General features: G+C 35.6%; 1 protein-coding gene across 1 annotated transcript in view; it reads right to left on the bottom strand.

Moving 5' to 3' along the window:
- Tmem47 (transmembrane protein 47) overlaps window positions 1–20,400 on the bottom strand; it is a 29,845-nt gene that overhangs the window by 8,982 nt on the left and 463 nt on the right. Inside the window, exon 2 of the mRNA XM_005413646.2 lies at window positions 4,569–4,709. Coding sequence (XP_005413703.1) covers window positions 4,569–4,709 — 141 coding nt within the window. The remainder of the gene's footprint in view (window positions 1–4,568; window positions 4,710–20,400) is intronic.

The raw sequence follows: 20,400 nt of genomic DNA, 5'->3' as shown, positions 1-20,400 counted from the left end.
TACAACTTACCAGAATCTGTGGAATGGAATGAAAACAGTCCTCAGAGGGACATTTATAGCAGTGAACTCGCACATAAAGAAAACAGAAAGAGAACAAATAAATAGCCTAATGATGCACCTCAAACTTTTAGAAAAAAAAAAAAAAAAAAGAAAAAGAATCTGTGGGTAGAATTTTTCCCTTAAAGTTTGAAATCTAAGCTGGTCATCAGTTTTTCTGCCAAACTCTAGACTCAAAATGGCTCTGGTCATCTCACTGCAACTCACAGAATGGTAACACTGTGTGCGAAATACAAGCCGCTCATAAAACACAATCGAGAGATGGATATACATTGGAGGAGCTTGAAAAGAAAATCACTATTCCACATAAATAATTACCTACAGGAGGCTTTTCACAGATATAACAAAATGGAACCATATTTTAAAATGCTGTATAATAAATGAAGATTATGCTAATAAAATTTAAATTAGAAAACTGATAGTCTTCTGTAATTTATAAAGGCCTTGGGGAAAGAAATGAAAAACTCATCCAAAATACCTGCAGAGTAGAAAAAAAAAATCTGCAGCCAGTTCAAAATTAGGCAGTAAAAGAAGAAAACCAAGAAAGAGAAAATCTGTCTAATTTCACCAAGTCCTTAGTGAAGAAAACTGAGTGCTATTTATCAGAATCACATCACATCTTATCTGTCACTGTCAGTGACACAAAAAGAAATGTGCTGTAGTGAACTGCACTGGAAACATATACAGCTTTCATTATATGCTACGGTGTAGTCATGCTCCACTGATCAGTTTGCGGCTTTTATGACATCAAGGTTCTGATTTCCTTCAGGTGTTGCTCCTGGGAGATGGAGCACCAGGTTACAGGATGTATTCTAACTGTAGTACACAGTTGGCAGGTGAATTCAGAATGCAGGCTGACACTTCTCTGGTTTTTCCACATGTGATATGCACCCAAGGAAAGATGAATCATGAGTGTTCACTTAGACTGTCAAGTCAGCAAGATGGTCCGAATTTAAATCGTGGCTCACCAACTTACTAGTTGGATAATTCTGGGAAATTATTTAACCTATCTGAGCCTGTTTCTTCATTGATACAGTAATTGTGAGACTGTTGTACTAAAAATAGTTTATGTTAAATGTCTAACACTGTGGCATATGCTAGGTGTTAAATTATTATCGGCATTGTCATTATAGATGAAATCTGATTCTGAAATCTTAATTTCCAGGACTGGCAAGTAAGAGGGTTGTAAAAAATGGGACAGTGGTTTATACAGTTGGTAATGACGGCTAAGCTCTTAGCGCTGCTAGTACTGTTAAGGCACGTAACAAGCCCATCCCAGATCAAAGACCTCAAACAAAAGAGAAGACAAAATCTTCAAATTCTCTCCAGTTGTCTTCACGGATTTAGTCTTCAGTTTTCACTAAAAAACCTTAGAAGTTCTTATCTAATGTCAAGATATTATATACTTGCATAGGGGAGGTGCCAGACACTTGTTAAATAAATGAATAAAATATTTAAAAATTTAAAAAATCAATTTGATAACTATTATTTTTGAACTGTTTTGGCTATGTGATCATGGAAAACATGCCGATTTATGAGCCTCAATAACAGAAATGGATTCTTAAAACAGGAATTAAAGTTGGTTACATAGTTGTTATTCCTACCAAATTGTAAGCCATGTGCTTTAGTCATCTTTCATTCAAAAACTACTTACTGAGTGCCCATAAGTACCAAGTATGGCACATGGTACTGAATTAAGTAAGTATAGAGATCTGGATAGAGATGTTTTCAAGGGGTAGTGGTGCCTGGTTTGAATTTATGTACTGCATTACTTTTAATTTATGTTTATTTACAATATATTTTCTCCTATAACTAGTACTTATTTTCAGAAAGTTTTTTACACTTGGAAACAAGAAAACATTTCCTGTTGAGATAAATATTCTCTATGTATGTAAACACCAACATATTATTCATTGTCACAAGGTTAATGTTATTTCACAAAAAAAACTTCAGAAAAAAAGAGAAATAAAAACCATTGTCAAGTAAAACAAGATATAAGTAAGAAGGTAAGAAGTAGCCAAAGATATGCATTTATAAATGATCACTCAACTGAATTAAAAGTGAGGCAAACCATTTGAATAGTTACTATGAAGCAAGCAAAACAGACAAGAATAACTAGCTAGCATCCTTTCAATAGTCAGATTTTCCAACTTTTCCAATAGTGAACCCAAATCAATAAGAAATCATTGTGTGTAATTAATACCATTTCCAAAAATGAGGTATAGGCAACTCTTTAATGACTTTTACAAATGGGAGAGAGAAATGTTTTCATGATATATTACAAATAACTAGTGGCACTTCTACCTTGCTTATACGTAAAACAAACACTAAACTAAATAAGCTTTTATGATCACAGTATCAAATGAGAATAAAACTAAATCTCAGCCTACGTATATTTAAAAATGCAGCAGTATAATGTTTATTTTAGGTCTCAGTTGGTACAACAGTACAATATGAATTTTGTTGCACAGATTTCCTTCATTATTTTAAAATTTACTAATACATGTGGTAGCCAAAGCTAAATCAAAATCTTTATTTTAATTTATGTTTATTTACAATAAATTTTTTTTTTGGTTTTTTTGGTTTTTCTCCGGTACCGGGAACCGAACTCACGACCTTGCGCTTGCCAGGCAGGCGCTTTGCTGCTGAGCTAAATCCCCAGCCCCTTACAATAAATTTTCTATTACAACTAGTACCTAAATATATGGTGTTTTTAAAGAGAAAAATAGAAACTTACAGTTTCTAAACATGTTTATAATAGATGGTCTCAACAATGAACTTACAGATTCTACATTTACCATTATTCAGTATGGTAAAATCGAATGGAATAGTAGCTGGGTATGTACAATAAAATTGGATATTTATAACAAATGACTAAATCACTCTAGTACACTCTGAAGTGAAAAATGTCTATATATTCTAAAAATTACTTGAAGCAGAATTCCAATTTTAAAGACTCATATATCATCGGGAACTATTTATCAGGAAATATTATTACCACAGATTATCTAATCATTACATTACTAAATCATAGTTGCAGAGACAAACTTACACTACAATTGAAATATTTAAATTATCTCATTCTGAAATGGAAAATGAGCTGTACTAAATCACTCAACAAGAAATAAACTAGAGAACTACAGTGAATCTTTAGGGGACACTTCAGGTTGTACTAAGTCATTCAGAATAGAGCCTTTTATTACACATGAGAGCAATAAAATGATATTATGGACACTTCATAAGACTTCAAAGTATTTTCTGTAATCATTCATTGTAGTCTATTAGAAAGTATCTGTGGTAATAATTTGGTCAGTTTTATAGGCATTTTAAGACAAAATTTAGTCCACAATATACATTCAAGTAATAGTTGAAAGAACGTGGCAGGGAATGAATAGTGAATAAACCACTAGTTTAAGATTTAGTTTAAGATTTAGTCAGCTCCCAGCCTCAGATCCACCAGTAACCACTATATGATCTGGAAGAAGTCATTTAAATCTGAATTAGATGTACTTCCAGATCCCTTCAGCACTTTGGACCTTCATTTTTATGATACTTATGTTCTGACCAGTCTTCATGAGTCTAAGATGAATATAAACAGCAGGGGGCAGCAGAACACTTTAGATTTCATACTTTTAGCTCAACCGATCCCTTAAATCCTAGGAAATTTCATCTATTCTAACCTGTGAAAAGCTTTTAAAAATCCATCTAACAGCCTAGGTGGTTCCGTCAGTGTCTTCATTACTGACAGTCAGAGGGGCTTATTTTGCAGTCTTCAAATCAGATATGACTGACAGGGTAAATTGAAGGCATCACAAGAATATTTCAACTTAAATCAAAAAGAATAATATATTCAAGGACACTCTTACAAATTAAAATTAAAACTCATGTCAGATAATGTACTGGGCCTTTAGTCCACCAGCTTCTTTTCTACATAGCTCTCTGTGTATTAGTTTACCCTGGTTAATACTTCAGTTCAAGCTATGCTTTACAGAATGATGGTTGTTAAATTAACAAATGTACAACTGACCTCAGACAATTAACTTGTCTTGTGGTTCAATTTACATGTCATGATTTTTCAGCATAACCTTCTTTATGTTCAAAGAGATGTATGTCCTTAACAGTAGACATTTTGCAAATTTTTTCTTCAGTTTCATGTCAGAAAAAATGATGTTGCCTTAAGATCACCAAGGGGGCAATAGAAAGGGAAAAAATCTGATAAAAAGACTGTGGGTAAATACAGCTGCTGCAATTGCTAAGGTGACAGGCCTGAAGTATTATTTAGTCATGTTTTAGTTAGCAGTCTGGAAGTTGCCACAGTGTTCTGCGAAATGCTTCACATTTTAAAAACTGATATTATGATAAAACTTCAGCCAATTTATCTTAAAATGTAAGAAATGCCTCTCAACTTTTATGTAGTATACCAAACACATACTGCTTCTGCATGAGAAGGGAAGATGGTAGAAAGCTTCATGAAACTTTAATACTGGTTTGAAAGTAATGAATGTATTTACCTGCTGCAAAAAGCATAACAGCAACAGGTCTGTAGAAGCGCCTTCGAGATCCCACGCAGATAGAAATCAAACCAACCAGGAATGCAATGAGAATGATGGCTGCACCACCCAAGAGTAAGGCCAGAGTAGCAATCTGCCAATCTGGAAAAAAACAAAACAAAACACAAAGGCATTGCTTTTAAGCAGGAAGTCCTCAAAGAATCAACAGAATCATGCTCAGCAGCCTTTACTTTGCTGCAGCTCAATGGATGTGATTTTAATGCACGCTAAACATCCTTTGGGGTATGAAATGCTTTGCAACAAAAATTAATATTAATGTTCTTATTCAGAAATAGCTCCTATGCTAAGTCCAGCAGGGAGTTTCTGGACAAGGGGGTTCATCATGCTTTTCTTCCATGCACTCCATTAAGCACTCATGTTGAATTAAGAGTGCCCTCTGTGACCTATTTCAATATTATTGCGATGTAAATTTTTATGGAGCTATAAAGTTCACAAATTTATATATTATATATTTTATATATATAAAGTGAATTTATACATCAGTATTACCACTATTTGGATTAAGATCTCAACTATAGTTCCACCATCAGAAAGCTCCTTTGTGCCTCTTCCAGTCAATAACTACTCGCTCACTTCTATTACTGACATGTATCGCTACTATGGATTAGTTTAGTTTTGTCTGCTCAAAAACAATATGAACGCTTGTGTCTGGTTTTTAAGTCTCTGAAATACATCCATGTTGCTATGTATGGTGGCATGTAGTACATTCTTTTTATTGCTGTTCTTTCTTGGAAAGCCTTCCATCACCTCACAAAAACTCTCCAAGCTTTATTTTTCTTCCCTCCACTACTAAAACAATCCCGTAGCCAATTAGCGTCAGAAGGATTTGTTGCTGTTTATTTTTTCTTCCTCACTTTCATTTTGTCCCTCTCACTGCTTTATTTACAATCACAGGAATGGATTCTGAAGTTAAGTATTCTCAGAGAGCCAGAATGGATTCTAAATGGCTGTTCGTTCATCCTTGTCACTTATACAAAAACAGTAAGACTATATTGAGCACTTGCTATGTGGAAGTCTGTATACATGGGGTAGGTCAAAACCATATCACACACAGCAAAAAGTAAATCTCAATGAATGCCGTTGACATTTTTTATACAATAAAGATGTGGTCATGGTGACAGAAAACTAGCTGAATCTTGAGCATTTTTTATCACTTTTCCCTCCCTGCCTGCCCCCTCCACCCTCTCACTAGGTCCTCTTCCCCATCTGCAAATGGTCTACTCTGTTTCCTCTCACCTTTCCTTTATTTTGCTCTTTAGAATTATATTTAAGTTTCTCTTATAAGAGAAACTATGCAATATTTGACCTTTTGTACTTCATGTAATTCAGTTAACATTACAGTCTCAAGATTATGTATTTTCCTACAAATGACTCAAATTTATCCTCCATCATGACTAATAGTCTAATATATATATATATATATATATATATATATATATATATATATATCTCAGATTTTCTTATCCACTCATCTGTTGATGGGCATCTGAACAATTTCCATAATTTAGCTATTGTGAATTGTGCGCTATAAACATGGGTATGCATGTATCACTGTAATATGATGACTTTAACTCTTTTGGGAAGAGATCCAGGAGATGTACAGATGGGTCAAACTGGAATTTCTAGCGTGAGCCTTTTAGGAATCTCTGTACTGATTTCCATTGTGGTAGCAGTTGACATTCCCACCAGCAATGCAGAAGAGTTCCTTTTTTCCACATCATCAGTATTGTTACATTGCAATACATTATATCCAAAGCCCAGGACTCCTGATACTTTGATGCTTCCCTCAAAAATGATCCACACAGAAAACGAGCAAACTGCAATTTTTGCTGCATTTGGATAAAGGGTTAGCAGAGGAACCTCCAATACTTTCTTCATTTATTTGTACTTGTGTACTGCTGCCTCCAGCATCCTTTTCCACATCCTCTCCTCCTAAGAAATTCTGCTTGTTTCCTGGACACTCAACTAGAAATTGCACAGCAACAGGAAACAAATAAATAAGGGGAAAATAACTTCTTAAAATATGAAGATGAATCACAAGAAAGTAGAGAGCATTTTAATGCCATCTATTTGTATCAAAGCTATATGACTTCAAACAAAAGTGTATCCGGCTTTCAAGTAGAAGTTAAAAGTACAGCTACACTATGGCTTTTTATTCCCTATCAGCATGTAGCTTTGAATTAAAAAGTCAACAGAATAATTCTTACTCTTGGAGGTCTCTAAATTTCTTTGGGAAAGTTTATACACAGCATATTATTTAACATGATGGAAATCCTTCTGGAAAAATATGTGAGCTGAAATTTCTGAATAAAAATATATCAAAGTTTAACTACATCAAAGCATATTAGGTTCAAAGAATAAAATCCATCTATCAGCGAAAATCTTGGAGGGTTTCATTAAGAGAGCCTGTGCTGGATACGTTCTGATTGGACTGTTACTTTTATGGAATGATTATTACTTTTTGACAACTTTCCCAAATTGTTTCCTATAAATAAGAATTTGTTAGTATTGGCTCTATTTAAATCAAGGTAAAACTAAACACAACAAGGCTTATGGTATTGTGTCACTCATATAAAAACATCTTAAAATAAAATTGCAATTGATTTTTTTCTTAATAAGCTTTTTCACAGAACTCGATGCTGCATAAATGTCTATTGTCATTGCAAACAAAAATCGAGTAGGAATTAATTTTGGTTACTCCTCTCTGTCTTAAATACCCTTAAAGAACAGGTAAAATACATAGCTGCTTGTGTTCTGTAAAGGTTGAAAAAAATCTGTAAACTTTCTCTACAGAGGCCATAATAAAAAATATTTTCCACTTTCTTGGTCACTATATATGTTGTACCTATTCAACTCTGCCATGTAGTGTGAAAATAGCCATAGACAGTATGTAAATGAATGAACATGCCTGCATTCCAATAAATCTTCATCTACAGAAGCAGGTGGTAGGCTGGTTTTGACCTTGTGGCTAGGTTGCTTGCTGGTGATCCTTGAACTACATTTTATATCTAATTTTTAAAGATCAACCTTTTTCCTAGGTAAAGCCACCTTAGATAATAAAAATTACATAATAAAGCCAATTTGATGCATGAATAATAAGGGTTACAAAGTAATACTCAGTCAAAATAGAAATAAAAAGAACAAAAAAAAATCCTAATTTCACATAATGTTGAATTTCCTCTAGTTATACTTGACTTCATATAGAAAAATCAATAAAAATATGATAGTGGAAAGCACAAGAATACATTTTGCTAAAAGGGACTAGAGCCTAATTAGGAAAAGAACCTCATGCACCACAGGAAATACTTCTGAAAAGCAGATGTACACAAGCAGTTCTGGGGTTTCTACTAAATGTTCTGTATTTATTTTTAGTACTGACATTGTGGCTAAAGTGATAGCCACTCTGGATGCAAGGAAGGAGATTCATCAGGTTCATCACTGCTATGATACTGCTACCCTTCCCTTTGGTCCACAACCAGAGGTCTAGCTATTCAAACAGAAAAGCTGTTTTATTTTTCAAGAGAGACTAAAATTGGGCCATGAATGCCAGTGTCCTGGCCAGAAGCCAGGGCTTAGACTGGAATACTGAGACCATATCCCTGGTGAGGAATGCCAAGATTTTGAATTATTGTCGTCATATTCACTTGGAAGAATTCACTCAGGCTGCTTGCCTGGAACCAAAACTTGATAAGTGATCCGTTGAGCCTCAAACAGGAAACCAAAAATGTGGTTAGATATGGCTACCATAAGTAACGAGGTCCACAGTACTTTTGAAGCTTTAGCCTGGGCATTTGCAGCTGACAACAGGGCTTGTGGCGTTGTGTCTATTACTAAACAACAAGAATCCATTGTGTAAACATTAGTGCTAGCTGAGAGAGAAACTCAATTCAAGGACTGCGTAGACTGAAGGAAATGAGGCTACTAAGCAATTTAAAAAGTGAAAATATTTTATAGATATCCAATAATGACCATGAAAATAAGAAGTTGTGCTTTGTATTTATACAGATAGACAGACATTTGCTTCTTAAATGAAGTACAAGGTACATATATAAAATATTTTATTATATTCTATAAAACTTGGGCAATTTTACAGTAATATTATAATAAATGACCAGAAAACATATCCCTATCCTAATGTTTTTTCCTTTAAGGCTAGCATGCCACAAATACTTGCTATTCATATTCAGTATTTTCAAATTAAAATGTCATAAAAAGTCTTCAGTTTTCAGCCTCATTTCTTCAAAAGTTACATATTTTAAAATTCTCATAATCTGTTCATTTCTCTGTCAAACTTAGTTCTCCAATTAAGTCCTTACAATATTTAGTCATGTGAGGTGTTAAATCCTTAGAGATTTATTGCTCTGCAGTAGTTTTCAACATTTCTATAAATGATATGCTGATACTGATACTGTAGTGGGGCGGTGAATACAAACCAATTCTGAAAAACATCAACGGCCGTGGTGCTGTTTATAAAACAGCAGTACTGGGAGCAATTGAAACTGGCCATTGTTCACTGGTAGGTCAGCTGATTATAAATCTGAATTCATTCCCCTCAGTTCTTTTTTCCACCCTCTTTCCCTCCTCCAACCTCTTGCCACCTCTTGTTCCCTACCCATTTGAAAAGTTCTCCCTGCTCCCTATTTATGTCTTCCACTTTGTTCTCTCTCTCTCCCTGTGTGTGTGTGTGTGTGTGTCTGTCCATAAACAGACATAGAGATAGATATTTTAAATTTCTCATATAAAATAAACCATGTAATGTTTAAGCTTTTGAGTCTGACTTATTTCATTTACCATTATGGCCTCAGGTAGCACCCATTTACCTAAAAATATCTTAAGATTATCTTTCTTTATGGCAGAGTAGTATGGAAAAAATGACAAAAATAGGGCTTCTGCAAACGGGAAGGAGGAGATCAAGTGCTGGAAGAAGCAATGAAGTAGGGGAGGGGATGAAAATGAAGAATTAAGATGTATTATGCACGTGTGACAATTCCCCATGATAAATATGATCATCACATACTGCAAATACATGCTAAGAAAAAAAAGAAATCTGATTTTGTTTTCTAAGATCTGAGAGATCCTAGATCTTAGGAAATAACTGTCATTTCTGGTCTATAAACTGATGAAGGCTCGGATTGGAAAGTCAGCATATTTTACACGTGGAAACCAAATCTGAAATGAAGCTACCATATTAAATATCAGGTCCCCTCAAAAGTACCTTGGTAAACTGATACTATAAGACTGGAGGCATTAGGAATGAATCTAGGAAAGCCGAGGATAAAGGTAAGCACCTGTTTCTCTAATAACTCTTTGCATTATAGAACACACACACACACACACACACACACACACACACAAACACATGCACACACCAGTTCTGCCCTACGGTAATGGACTAAAGAAATCTGGCAGTCCCTGCATTATGCCATCAAGTCAAATATTAATATGCAACTCAGGAACTAAATTTGAGTCCTCTTTCAAGGTATTTTTATTAGCTGGCATCAGAGTTTCCGGTGTCTATAAATGCTTTAGTATTCTGCATAATCATGCTGACTTACTTTAGCAGTATAATATAGGAGACTGGTCTGGAATTGCCACTGCATCATGAAAATTCTGTTGCCCACATTATAATTCTTCAGTTGGATCATTTGCTTTCCATTAGGTAATGCATAGTCCAAATTTACTTAAAACTTTCAGGAAAAGCAAAATTTCAATGAGGATACATTTTTTTTCTATACATTTGAGCCAAGGTCAGTATACGGCAGTGCCTAAAGCCTTCCTCTCCCTCCATCCACATCCAAACCTTTAACTTATTAAATGTTGGCTAATTTATTTACCTCTGTAGGTATTATTTATATGCTGAGATTAGTTCTACTATCTGCAAATTCCTGCACACAAAATTACTACCTTTTAGGAAATTATACATAATTAAGAAACAATGAAGAAACAGACTTGTAACCCTATGCATATAAAGTCTCCCTATTTGGGTAATATTCCCCAAAATATATTGGATAGTTTTCATGTATGATTCCCAACTTTCTATAATTCTCATTATAAATTAAAAGTAATATTCCCCAAAATATATTGGATAGCTTTTGTGTATGATTCCCAAATTTCTATAATTCTCATTATAAATTAAAAGACAGGTTTTCAAAAACTTTATAATCACATTCAAATTTGTGAGGCATGCAGTTTTATCATCTTTGAACCCTCAACAGGAAATTACATTAAAATGAGATCCATCAATGCAATAAAAATTACTCAATAGCCCACCTAAAATAGTGCTTTTGTCAGTCATCTTGACAATACTCAAAGTTACGCATAAATTCTCCCTAATTCACTTAAATAAACTGGATCAATTCATTCATTCCCAGCAAACATTCAGTTCTTTTAAAATCTTTATTCGTTTATTGGATGTATTTATAGCAAAACATTTCGATTTAATTTAATTATATTGGGGAAAATTTAGAAAACTATCTCAGTACTATGAATCGTTTTGAATTTTTAAGAATTGGAAATACTAGAATGGTATTTGTTTACCAAGAAAAATGTTGTTACCAAACAATATTTCAAATCCAAATTCCCCCAAGTTGCCCATCTTTTCACTGAAGATGGTATCTTTTTCCCAACTAGCCCACTTTGTCATAATTTGTGGCACTTAATTATTTTCATCAAATGTAACCTAAGATTTTATTTTAAGATGAATGATACATTATTTTTGAAAAGAAAGGCTGTGTCCTCATATATGAAAAATGTATCAAATCAGTGCTGTTATTTTTTGTAAAAGGAAGATAACTATAGGCTTAACAGACTACTTCCAGAACCAACTTTTTAAAGTTAGTCTGCCTGTGGGAAATGAAGTAGACAAACAATTACTGAGGAAGTTTAAATTTCGTTATCTTGACTAAACTGTATTCAGACCCAAACCATTGGTGTCGCATTAATTTTCTGTTATTCCATCATATGTGCAAACACAGCCAGGAGATTTCAGATTTTAATTTCAATAATTAAAAGGATCACCCTTTGTTTTCAAACAAATCATATATAACTTAACACTTTTCATGTAAAAACAAATATTGAAGGCAAATAGCAATTTGCCTTTTACAAGCAACAAACAACGTGGACACCATGTGCACTATACTTCAGAAAGTTAAGTTGGTTGTTGTAAAAAGCAGTTCCTTAGACAGCTATACTAACCAAATTGTCAAAAATATGATTTATAGTCCTATTTTTTAGGCCTGTTCACAAATAAAGATTGCATCAGATGTACAGAGCAAACCCGATTTTAAGCTACATAAAGTTAACTGTACAGATTGGTGACAAAATGAGGGGCCAATTTTGTCAAACTCAGCAATTACTGCCCAAAAGTGCCAGACATGTCAAGTGTTTTCAACCTTTGTCAACTTCAAACTCCTGGAGTTTTGTGTTAATGTTAGAAGAATCAACATACATTTTTTCTTTAAAAATCAAAGGTACATTTTAGCTGCTTCACAGTATTGTACCTTAGAACAATCAGTGGAAATCTCACTTATAATCTAAATACCATATGACGGTTTTCTCCCAGACAAGCCATTATACCCAGTGCTCAACAAACATCTCACTTTTAAAGCATGTTTCAGTATTTAGAGAAAAAGAAAGACACCATCACCTCTAATGACTGTTCACTCTTAGCACGTACAATATTAGAAAAGATTTTACTTGTATTCGACGATAATATCTAATGGATACTGCTATTTATCAATAGCAGTCTGTAACCATGATATTTTTATAAAGCCATGACGGTTTTGGTATACTGAAGATTGTTTCTTTTACACCGTGAAAAATCTAAAGTAGGTTACAATTTGGAAAACTTGGTCATTTGGAAAAACTGGAAGAAAAACCATGCCAGAAGGAGCAGGTGACCTTCTTATAAGCAACTCCAAATCCTTTGTGATGGGATTAGGACAGCCAAAAATAATGAAAGAGTAGAAAGAAGATAGTCAGACAGCCACCTAAAAACTTTATTAAGACACACTCTTAATAAATACACAAGGATAAAATTGGCAAGTTAGTATTCCTGCCAGCTCCTCATAATGCCTCTGCAGAAGCAGAACTTTTATTATTTTCTTCCCAACCCCTTGTATATTTATTTAATCTATTTAAAAAGATGAAGCTCCAGTGGCGCAATCAGTTAGCGCGCGGTACTTATATTTAAAAAAACGTCATTTGTTTCTCTCATTCCCTTATTATCACCTCTTACCACAGAACCTGGTACTGACTGCTTGACCTTCTACCAGGATCAAGTCTACCACTTGATAGAAAATCAATTTTTCAATGAAATCAACTTACTAGGTATGTGTGAGAAGATAGGCAAATGGGAAAAGCCATTTCTGTCTCCCTTATTTCACATGGTAGTAGTAGGAATATACTCTAGATTTATTCATGGAGCACCATGGCAGCGTTTTAGTGATTATTCGGTTTAGGGATCTTAAATATGACAGCAATGACATCCTTCATGATAAAAATTTGAGTATGTGTAGGTGCTTTTTTGTACAGAAAATATTTAATTCACTTAGCAGGGTATGGTGGTGATATCTCTAATCCTAGCACTTGGGAGGCTGGGGCAGTATGATCACTGCCAGTTCCAGGCCAGCCTGAGCTGCATAGTGAGTTCAGAGCCAGTCTGAACTGTATAATGAGACCCTGAAGAAAAAAAGAAAGAAAGAAAGAAAGAAAGAAAGAAAGAAAGAAAGAAAGAAAGAAAGAAAGAAAGAGAAAGAGAAAAAAAGTGAAAAGAAGTAAATAATTCAGGAGTGCAACTTCTATTTTTGCAAGACAGCACCAAAATTAATGACATTATCTCTTGAAACATGGCTCATTAAGCCATCATTTTAAATTTTACAATAGCTAGTAAACCCTTTGAAACCAACATGACCCACTTATTTTTTCCTGGTTCTTTGAGATAATGGGTATTTCATTGTTGCATTTTTTAAGTGGAAGTCTTAGTGTCTAAGATAAGATTAGAATACAATAGAAAATTGACGATGTAATAGGGTCCCCTGAATCCCACACAAACAGAAACCTAGCAGCAACAAGTTTTAGAAAACACATACTTGTCTAATGTTCAAGGAAGATGATCCAATAATTTGTAAAAACTGTTAAAATTCATGTCAGTTCTTTTGCCTTGTGAGGTTGCAATTCTGGTTCAAGAAAAATCTATTTTGATAAATTAATTTATCTTTTAATATAGCCAAAATGTGGTAAGATGTGAAATGAAAATTTATATTCATTTAATCAATTCAAGAAAGTTACATACCTGGCTTCCACAGACTTGTGGAATTACTTTGCAACTTAAAATTAATTGTTGCTTTAAAGTATGCCATCATAGGCAAGTTTAACAGACTAGCCATGATAAAAGTTTAAATCTGATGATAATAAAATCTAATACAGAACTGACATCAACATATGTAATTGTATTTTTGTCTCTTTGAAGACTTTAAACATACGTGAAATCAAATCATGGATAATGAAAAAATCTTATAAAAAGAATCTATTTTACATGTAATACTTAACCTCTCTACCCAAAATGCCATATTACAATCCTTCAGAATATCAAGAAATAGTTATCTATAATATTACAGAAAAATTTGAAAATCAACCTTGCAAAAATAGTATGGCAAAGTGCAATCTCTTTAGTGAGTCTTTAACATTGTATTATCCTGTTTCCTTGTTGATGCAATAAACAAGACTTGACTGAATTATTATAAAAATCTTTTCTACTCTAAATGTGTTATGATTTTGCAATTCAATATACGACAATTATCAAGTGAATTGTTATTCAAACAAAAAAAAGGAAGCAAACGAAAACAGTTCTGCAACTCTAATTCCTTTCTATTACTGCAAAACATGGCTCCTATCTGGAATTTTAACATTTTAGTGTCCATGTATCAAGTATTTCATCAGATGTATTTAAGTTTTTCTTTAAAAAGACTAAAATGTTACCGTATAACATGGAGACACAATCAGTGCAGATTCCTATTCACTTTGTTCCTTGGCCATCTGACATTACAAACCAAAGATGAAAGCGAATATCTCTACCTATATACCTAGGCCTCTGTATTTGTGGATAGGTGAGGTTCTTGAGTCCTTTTCATCCTAAATCCAAAGTGACTCCATACAAGTGGCCAATTATTAAAGCCATGGGTTAGCTGAGGGGAGTTTTTAAGCTTAGAAGCTATGTGGCTGTCTTTGGGCTTCAGAGGCAATGAAGTATGCAGATTTTTAGCTAATCTCTATCAGATGGTACACTCCATCAAGAATTAGTGTTCTGTTCTCCTCTTGAATCTGAGATGGCCACATGGATTCTGCATAATCAACAGAATGTGACAGAACAGATGTGTGGACATGTGATTTCCCAGGTAATTTCACTACAGAAGCTAGTTTTGGGGGAAGCCACTCATCCTATAAGAAATCAAATTATCTTGAGATAATTCCATCCTAGAAAGACCACCCGTACTCACTCAATCCAGAGCTCCAGCTGAGACCAGTTTCCCAGCCATTCTGCTGAAGGTGCCAAATCTCTGAATAAAACCATCTAGAAAGGAATCCTACATTTCCAGATGACCCACTCCTGGCCACTGAAGTCATCCTTAGCCATGGATCCAGGTATCATGGATCAGAGGTAAATTCCTCTCATTTTGCTCTATCTGAATTCCTGACACATATAATCTATGAGCATCACAAAATGGTTATTTTACACCATTAATTTTTGGCCTAGTTAATTTCCCAGCTTTAGGAATGGAGAAGTCTTGGTAAAAAGCTGTCTCTACTACTAATTAATTGAGATTTTTGTAAATTTACAAAATCTCCTCTCTTCTCAATAATACATAAGAATGATTTTTCACTACCTTCCTGGTTTACTGAGAGATTGGGAATAACTGATGTATTTGGTCTATAATAGTACTGGATAACACTTTTGTAAACAGAACATTCCAAGAGCATTATTAAATTCTAACTAGTATATATAACTATTTAAAATTGAAATTAACAAAGGATTTCATTATGCATTGCATAAATTTTATTACTTTGGGATTTTTTAAAAAAGTTATCTTACTGAAAAAGAAATAACTTTGCATTTGCTCTTATAATGTTTAACATGGAAAAATATAACTTTTCACATATTTAACCTTCATGACAAGCCGTTTGAAAACATTAAGAAGGTTGTATGAGGTCACATGACTGGTAAGTGGCCTAGTTCTGGTCAATTACAACCCCAAATCTCATGTATTCTCCGTGATACTATCCTGCCTGCCAGAGGATTGTTATAATTTAGCATAGTTCATACAGAGATTAGTTCTGGTATTTAGGTCATGTGTTCAAAAGACATATTTTGAAACAACTAGAACCATTTTCATTAGTACACTTAGTAGCCCTGGTTGTATCTACGGTCGCTCTTAGCAGTCTTACTATCAAACAGAAACAAAGGAAATTCCTGAAATGTATTCCTGACAGCAGGTAAAATCTATTGCTTGAGACATTCTTTTGTTTGTTTTTGTTTTAGCTGAAATGTTTCACTAAAGGCCAGGCTTTTCACATGCCCATCAAATCCCTTTGCTGCCAAAGACAGACCTAAGTGGCTCCCTGGAGATTACAATCCTTCTCTCCTTCTGTGAATGTGAGCAAAAGAGGAATTACATTTGCCCACAAATTAAAATGTCCTTTGTAAGAGAAAAGTTGGGGAACTTTAAATTCTAGAAGATGGTAAAAGAAGTCATCATGAAGGTCTTGAAGTAAATTATACTTGGTTTCCTCTGGTTTAGTAGTGGAAAACAGTTTGGTGCTATCTGGTATTGTTCCTTTTCTGCCCACCTTTGTTATATAAGTTAAACAAAATTGCATTTGTCCTACACTTGTTCCTTTAGAAGATGCCAGAAGGTGTAACTGTAGAGTCTTCCAGTTGCTGAGCTGTTTGTAAACATGTATCAACATCAACTTTCAAGCAATAAGCTTCTTGGAACCCTTCCTGGAACAAAGTACACTGTGAGGTTTCTCAATGAAATTTGGTTTCTGTTTTAAGGTACAGATTCATAATATGTACAGATGATACATGTCTGAACTCAGAATCATGTATTTCAGATTTTCACAGAATGGTAGGTGTTCACATGGATCTGTTTATCTTAAATTACCACCTAGAACAAGTTTTCTTATAAATTCCTTTTGAAGTGGATTTTTATGCTAAAATTAAAAAAAAATAAGCTACATGTAAGCACACTTAAAAGAAGCTCTTGCCAACTGGAAATAATAACATTCACCTGTTATTTGCATACTGTGCAGTGTCATTTCAAAACTTCCAGTGACTCATGTTACAAATGTTGCTATTTTTAGGGCACTGGATGAATGATGTTAACAATACTCCTTAAAATGGCACTATGTGATTAAGTATGTTGTGGATGGAAAGATGGATAAATGCACTTGTTATGTGCCCAAATTACTGTCAGCAAAATGTACTCATTTGGCTATCACTATGCCCTTGCTTTTTGCTGAGTCAATAAATCACATAGACGTCAAAAATCACTCTGCTTTATATGAAATAGCTACATCTTTATAAATTTTAAGAAAGGAATGTAAAATCACCAGCATGAGGTTATACAGTCCATTTCATGTTGAGTTTACGGTGTCAGCATTCTGTACCCCCTTGAGCCGTCCTATTAACTCTAAGGATTCTCTTATAATTGCTGTCTGTGAAATCTTAATTATATTCAGTAAAAACTTATCAAAACTGAACATGAGCCTGTAGAAGCCTAAAACACTAATAACACTTTGAGTAAGATTTAAGATTTATTAAGAGGTCATCCAAAACAATACGGAGGAAAATTATCTTTAGAAAGGAATTCTGTGGCTAGCAGCCATATGAGTACAGCATATTGTAAACTTCCTAGCAAGCATACCCCTCCCTTTCCCACCATAGATGACAGTCAATCACTTGTTTTCTCCTGTGTGTGTGTGTGTGTGTGTGTGTGTGCGCGTTCTTTTAAAATACAAGTTAAGATGACTGCCTGCACTGTCCCCATACACTGAATTGGGACACCAGAGAAAAGCATTTCAGCTGACTGACAACCAGATTACTGGTTCTTGCTAGGAGTGCTGACGCAACCTTCAATACATCAGGACACAAGAGGCATGGCTCTGCCTTCGCTGAAGACCATAAAACGGGTTATAAACAGCAAACGATGCATATTTGGTACTAAAATTAAAACACAAGTTTAAAAATAATTGCTCGGGCGAAAGTTTCAGTAGAAACTGGGCCTAACTACGACATACTGTTGTCAAAAGAAACATTCTAGAAATTTTCCATGTGTAAATACTAGCTTGCCTCTTCATGGCAGTTTTAATTCTAATTAAGACAAAGGTTTTTAATTAAGTCATGATGATCCTGGTGAAGGGCCTTCAGTAAAACTGTCCTTGGTGTTTCCTCCCAAGGTAATTCCTTTCAAGAGACACTGAAGTGGATCCCTTAAAATCTTCAGAGAAGACATTTCCCTCCCTGTCTTCTGCCACTCCACAGAGCAAACAGAGTGAAAAAAGCTGCCTGCCTTTTGGAACAGGCAAGAAAAGCATCACTGGTTTCGATTCAGGCGTCCTCCTTCTTTTCTAAACACTTGAAGCTTCAAGTCCACATAACATTTTAAGAAAGCACATTATGTAAGTGGAGACAAAGAACAATTTTCCACATTTTATTTCTTTCCCTTCACCCCTCCCCCACCTCTCCACCAAGGAGAGCAAAACTAACTGCTGCTACACAAAGTCAAGAACTTGTTCCAGAGAACCTCCAACAAAACCACCTCTATTTGCTAAGCATTTGCTTTTAAACACTGCCTTTTTCTGGGCTGAAAACTATTTTTTAAACAAACTAAGACTAAAGCTCATTTTCAGGAACCCCAACAGAAGTAACTGATGGGGCAGGAGTATATGCAAGAAGGGAGAACACAGGGGCTGGGGGAGGGGTGGGTAGAAACTGCTTGCCTTTGATTTTTACTTTGCAAGAGTTCTATTACCACTATATTCGCATTAATCTTGTGTCTCCCTATTTCTTTGCCAAGAAGGGGGAAAAGCTGAAATAAATGGGTTTGAAAGCAATTAAGGAAAGATTAGCAAACACTGCACACTGCTCAAACTTGAGCTGGCTTTCAACCGTTCCCTGAATTCCTGTCTTTGAGAAAAGGATAGCGGTCTGAAAAGCAAATGGGAGTTGAAGCTAGTTTCTCTAACCTATCTGAAGTCTTTATGCAACCAGAGGGCTATTATTTCAGGAGACAGAGAGAAAGGGGCAAAAGATTCACGTTGCTAAGGAGCTATGCCTAAAGTGGAATTCCTACATAAATTTCCATTTCTATTGAAGAGGGAAAAGAAAAGATATTTTCTCCAAAGTTTATTTGGATCCCCTGGTTACGGAAGAAAGGCATTTTGCCGGTTTATTTTATCTTAGTTGTAAACAACCAACCCTGAAAGAATTAAAAGACCTAAATGTTGACCTCCTGCTGCCAACCAGTCCCCTCCACAGTGAATTAATCAACAAAGAGGAAAGCCTTCAATGGGAATTCTGAGGTAGTAACAAAGAAAAAGCCTTTTGTAAATAGAAAATTAAATTTATGGAAGACACTTAACCCAGTAAGCTAATCTGTCTTAAAACATGAAACAAAAGACAAAGGCAAATCAGATTTTTGTGCTACTTCAACTTTATTGGAACTTGAAACGGTTCCAGTAAAGCTTTATAAATAGTCTCAGGGAAGATATAAAACTGTCAGGAACGAATTTAATGAGTTTTTCAGTTGAGTGTGTGTGTGTGTGTGTGTGTGTGTGTGCGCGCGCGCGCGCGCAAGCGCACGCGCGTGCATGTACAAAAATCACTGGCAGGTCTTCTCCCTTTATCCTGCTTTCCCCGAGCGGACAACAGCAGCAGGGCAATCAAAATAGAAGGGGAAGAATTTGCTGTAAGGAAATCGGAAGTTGGCTGATTTCGCCTAAGGGCAGAGTTAGGAGGTCGGGGAAGGCAACTGAAGGGTTCAGGAGGGAATACAGCCGTAAAGTCCCCACCCCCTATCCTACCCGTTTGCCGCTTTCAGTGTTCTCTGAATAAAGCACAACTTCCAGGCAACTGTGTGTAGCTCTAGAAGGGAAAGAAAGGTCCAGAGAAGGAGTTTCTTACAGTGGAAGAGAAAGACGGAATCAACCAAGAAGTCACCAAAAAAGGAAGGAAATCGAGCCTGTTTCTCCCAGCTCGACATACTACCTTAAAATTTAAGTAAATAAAACCCAAATCGAAATTCATTTGGGGAAAAAACAGATAAGGTTGAAGTCAAACAGGCAGAAATGTGGCCTGGACAGGTAAACTCAGGCAAATTCCTCTTTGAGAAGAGGAAGAGGGGAAAACTGAGCCGAGAACCCACACATGCTGGTAGGGTCAGGGCGGTTTCTACCCGTATCCTTTTAAACACGAGGGTGGAAAGCGTTACATTTCTTACACAGCCACTTGGTTCTCGCCTTAAATGATAACAGTTACCCAAAATAGCATGGAGCGGTGGGGTAGGGAGATGGCCAGGGAAGAGGGAGAGGGCGGGGACGTCGCTTTAGATTTGGTGACCCAGGAAGTGAGAGGGGCGCCGGCGGGGATGCGGCTGGAGACCGGGTCACCTAACAGCCTCGGAGCGCGGACCCGAGGGCGGGCCGGGGTCGAGTCCGGGGCCAAGGCTGGAGCGGAGGGTGAGGAGGCTGCGGCTGGCGGGGCGCGGGGCGCGGG

The sequence above is a fragment of the Chinchilla lanigera genome, unplaced genomic scaffold (assembly GCF_000276665.1).
Source record: "Chinchilla lanigera isolate Chin_1 unplaced genomic scaffold, ChiLan1.0 scaffold00170, whole genome shotgun sequence".
Lineage (NCBI taxonomy): Eukaryota > Metazoa > Chordata > Mammalia > Rodentia > Chinchillidae > Chinchilla > Chinchilla lanigera.
The sequence above is the reverse complement of the archived record's forward strand: the minus strand, read 5'-3'. Positions and strand labels throughout refer to the sequence as shown.